General features: G+C 43.2%; 1 protein-coding gene across 2 annotated transcripts in view; it reads right to left on the reverse strand.

Moving 5' to 3' along the window:
- The window catches only part of oc90 (otoconin 90), a 41,778-nt gene that overhangs the window by 36,142 nt on the left and 636 nt on the right, over window positions 1-5,000 (reverse strand). For both annotated transcript variants that reach the window (XM_036005516.1, XM_036005517.1), the window contains exons 2-3: window positions 3,782-3,850; window positions 2,438-2,612 (exon numbers count right to left, since the gene is read on the reverse strand). In XM_036005516.1, the coding sequence (XP_035861409.1) occupies window positions 2,438-2,612; window positions 3,782-3,850 (244 nt within the window). The remainder of the gene's footprint in view (window positions 1-2,437; window positions 2,613-3,781; window positions 3,851-5,000) is intronic.

Below are 5,000 nucleotides of genomic sequence, written 5' to 3' on the forward strand. Positions count from 1 at the left end.
GGAGAGCGTAGGTATATGTAAGGAGATAACATAGACACAGGCTAATTATTGATCACTAAAATGATAGTTAACATTAGTAATTAAACTTAAACAGCTAATGGAAGTCCAAACTGCCTGAGAGCTTCTCCTGTACTATACGGTAATTCCTCTACTATGAGACAGTAAGTCTCGTGGTTATGACCCAATCGTTAGCCTATTTTTATAAAAACGTCTGCTACGGAGCCATAACGTGAGATACAAGGTAATGGAGCCTTTTATACATTGTCGTGTTTCTTTAGAAATAAACAATGGACAAATAGAGTCTTTAAACTCTTCAGATGTAAAGTTATTCGCTGTCAAAGTGACGTCAAAATGAATGGCAGTCAATGGAATGCTAACGGGAGGTGATGGCTTCGTAGCATTAAAATGGCACCATAGGAGGTTCGCGGTCCGAAGAGAGGCTTACCCCCTTGGTTCCGTGCCGCCGTCAGTCAGAGGAGCTGTCTGCCTTCATTTTGGCCAACCTGACATGCTGGGTCGGAGGGCGGGCAGTCGGACTCAGTGACCAATCTGATTGGTGGAGTGGCGAGCGAGATGAGTGACGGATGCCTCTCAAAATCTGACGAAAATCTTTTAAATTGACCTTTGTTGATCTGAAATGAAGACAGATTCAGCAACTGCACGGCCTATTTCTCTCTTAAAATGTTTTCAGAAACACGTTTCAGTGAACTATTTTCGTAAAATACGAGATCGTATTTCGAACGAGCCGTCATTACTATCGGCTGGAGAAGCCAGACCCACGTGACGCATTCGTCATTTCCGGTTTTAATTTTTTGGGCGACAATACAGATTAGCGCCGCCTGCTGTTATGGAGACGTATTACGTCTCGCTCACGCGCAGAACGTACGCTCATGTCAGCGTCTCTTCGGTGTGTTCTGAGGCACTTTTTGGACCTCGGGGAGCCGACTGATCAGTCCGACTGCCTTTTCTGCCAACGGTCGGCTGTCGGGTTGGTATGTCAGGCCCTTTAAATGACATCATTGTTACACACAATCATTGCAGGGCTGTGCAATCAAATTTTGATCTCAATTTCAATTTCGGCTCCTAACGATCACAAAAACAAGGTAATTGAGAAAAACTAATATCTAGCACATTACGTTTTGCAAGTAGTCTTATTTTTTCACACTTCAGGGTTTTTCCTTTATTTAGAACAGCTGAAGAGAGACAGGAAACAGGGAAGAGAGATGGGGGGGTGACATGCAGAAAAGGGCCTCGGGTCGGATTCGAACCCGGGCCGCTGGCAAGGACTGAGCCTACGTGGGGCGCGCGCTCTACCAGGTGAGCTATAGGCCACCCTGTTTCAGTGTTTTTTAAGTTAAAAAAATGCAACATCTTTCCAAAAGTCAATGGGTAATCGTGTTAAAGGTGCAGTAGGTAATCCTTATAAAACTAACTTTCTGTCATATTTGCTGAAACTGACCCTATGTTCAAGTAGAACTACAGGAAGCAGGTCATTTAAAAAAAAATCCAGCTCCTCTGGCTCCACCTACAGCCTGGAGTGAGATTTACAAAAATCCACAGCTCCCTGTTCAGATGCACCAATCAGGGCCAGGGGGGGGTGTCTAACTGCGTGTCAATCACTGCTCATGCACACGCATTCATTCTCTCTTGTGGGGGGAGGGGCTTAGGAGACCGTTTTGGGCTTTAGCAGAAAGGGGGGGAGGGACTGAGAAGTTGTCGTTCAAATTCTTTGGCTAAGTCCTTGATCTTCGCAATCCTACCTACAGCACCTTTAAACAGCACTGTATTATTTTTTTCCATAATCTTTTCTCTGTCTTTCGTTTAGTCGCTGTGTCACAGGTGATAACCAATCAGCAGAGAGCTGCCTGTAAAGTTGGGGTTAAGAAAAGGCAGCGCGCATGGCAACACAACAGGGTGTTCAAACCACCCTCGTTTCAGTTTAAATAGACCCGTTACTACGTTTTGTCGGGGCTGAACGTGGTCCAGATGCGGAAGACCCAGGAAACAGAGCAGACTGGGCTTGTTTTGGGATTGGGGCTTAAAGAGACAGACGCTAAAACGGAGCGTTTCAGACAGAAGATAAATACAGGTTTATTCAGGTATATCATTAAAATACAGTGCTTTTTGATGTTCTCGTAGAAGCCCAAAATATAAATATCAACCAGACAATGAGCATAAAATATGACCTTTAACTGAATAAACTACCTCATAGGGGATGGGAGGGTGTATTTATGAATAACAATGACTCTATAATGTTTTAAAAACCTCCCTCTCCAGCCGGTGGTCAAAAATATTTCTGTCAATCTGAGTTTTAAAACTCTCCCAGTCCACTTTGCACACCCCTGCCTCCGGCCTCCGAATTCAATTCAGCCCCCATGCTGTATTTTAAATCAAGCAGCAGCTGCTGCAGCAGCCGCTCCCTCAGAGTCGTACTCACGTGTCCAGAGGGTCCGCGGGGTTTCCAGCGGCCACGTATCTGCAGGAGCAGCCGTAGTCTTCCAGGTCGCGTGGGCAAAGCCCCGTCGCACAGCGCAGCTTCAGAGCAAAGCCCAGCAACGAGGGGAAATTATCGAAGACCGAGTGGAGCCAGGTGAAGCGCAGGCCGAGGCAATCTGCGACCACGAGACGGGAAACAAGAAGGGACAAACACACACGGAGGCCTTTAGAAGAACTCGATATTTCTCCCTCTTGCAGGTGGAGAGCAGAGTGATTTAATCACAGATAATCCTGTTTCTCTGAGTCCAGAGACGCCTGCAGAGCAGAAAATCATTCAGGCCACAGCTGTAGGACTGTAGCTTTCCCAGAACATCACAATTTGGAGATCAGTCAACAACACTATAACATTAGTGGCAGCGAATATGTTCGAAGATAGGGGGGGTCAAGCTCAGTTTCACTAATACCTATTTTCCAGTGGGGCCCCACTGGAAAATAGGAACCACATCAAGGGCCAGACATATAGAGTTTATTGACATGCTTTTTTATCGAAGAAGTCAATTATTTTCTTTTTAAAGATGATTTGTTTGGGGCTTTTCCCTTTATTATATATAGTGACAGTGGACAGACAGAGATGGGGGATGACACGTAGCAAAGGGCAGCAGGTCAGATTCGATCCAGCGCCACTGCAAAGGACTCAGTCTACATGGGGCGAACGCTCTTACTGGGTGAGCTAGAGGCCATCCCAAAAAAAGACAAATATTTTCAACTGTATTATTGCATGTCTCACATAGTCTTCTCACTTACAGCTCAGCTCAGCTCGCTTGGAACCTCGACGGAGGCGATACTAAAAAAAGTACCTGTTGGCAGTTACCAGGGACCTTTTTTTCATAACGGAAAACCAAAAAAAGGCGAGTAGAGTCGAGGTGAGTCGAGCAGGTACCATGTAATGGAAAATCGCCAAAAATAGGTTTTAAAAAGGTCTATCTCTGTAGGGATCCTGTCCATAATGTTGTCAGATACTTAGAATAAAAAAAATCTGAGCCTTTCAACGGCAAAAACAGAACTTTTAGTGGACCAAATTGACGATGTACATTTGCCCCACAGGGTAACATAGCAGCCCGGTCAGCGGCTGCCAGTTACAGCGTTCACGCTTAATACTGGACCAATGTCAAAGATTGTTGCTCTATCAGTCAGTGAACCCCCGTCAGGCACACACTGACCTTTTCTTTCTCGCATGAAATGCTTGGTTCTAACCGAACTAATGAATCAGACTTTGACTCACTCATTAATAATAAATAAGCAGCTTATGTGTCACACTGCTCACTGCATTATGTTTCATCCTCACCAGTCACGTAATCTGTGATCTGGTCGCCGGCCTCTGGGTCCGGGCAGAAGATGGAGCCAGCAGACAGCGCTGAAGACAAAGACAAATGTGATTAGAACAAGGATTTGATTAACATTTAACACATTGGTAAACCACCACATTACATCATGCCACATTAGTATAATTACACAAAATATGGAAGCATCACGGGAAAAGTCAGCCGCGGCTTTATATACATTTAAAAGACAAAAAGACGCCCCGGCGAGTCCAAGCGATGTTTGACAACACTCCTACTCAAAAAGTGATATTACAAAATTTCATTTTAGACATTTATTTACTATTGTATTCATATATTATGCTACTTTTATGAACCCAAGACTTTTGTAAACTCATTTCAAGCACCAAAATAATTGAGTGCAGTTATGTTTTCACAAGAGATTTGAGAAATATTTCCGCTTAGGGCCAAATTATCTCTTTATTCATTGCTTTGGAACTATATTGGGCATCACTAAACAGAAAGCTAAGTTTGTTCTGAACATTTTGATATTAAATACACAGGGATCAGTTACATGCAAATACCCTTAAAGGAGAATTAAAAAAAATCTAAAATCTAAAAATGGCCTTTATTAATCATTTTTAAGGTGCATTGCGTTCGAACGCGGACGATTCTGCATCGATGTAGTGACAGACCATAATCGATTATTAATAGCCTACTGATTGACTTGCTTGTTGATTTTCCGTTCACGGAACAGAATAGACCACAAACATTGTTTAAAAAACGGTGGAGCAGCAAAGCCAAAGGATTATATAACGTTAGACTTTTTTCAAAAGTCGGCTCGCTAGCAAAGAGCCCGGCGACGGCGGGGAAAATTTGATAACGTTAACGTTAGTTACTAGCGAAGAGGACAGTAAACGAGCAGCCACTAACTTACTAGGTAAGGAATCCATAGGATCATAGGCTAGCTAACGTGAGCTAACGTTACTGTTAGGTGATGCTACGCCGATATTACAAACGCGTTTGATGGATCAAAACAACAGTGTGACCAGTCTCATTGGAAAAATACTCCAATGCTTTCAATGCGGTTATACAAAACAACCGTGATTATGTAAAAACAATTGCAGTTAGACAATTATTTAATAGTTGTTACAGGATACATCAGTATAAAAATATGTAAAACACAACACAGACAAGACAAAAAAGTTACATAAATTGAAGTTCATAAGATCAAAGTGATTAAAA

The sequence above is a fragment of the Sander lucioperca genome, chromosome 9, assembly GCF_008315115.2.
Source record: "Sander lucioperca isolate FBNREF2018 chromosome 9, SLUC_FBN_1.2, whole genome shotgun sequence".
NCBI lineage: Eukaryota > Metazoa > Chordata > Actinopteri > Perciformes > Percidae > Sander > Sander lucioperca.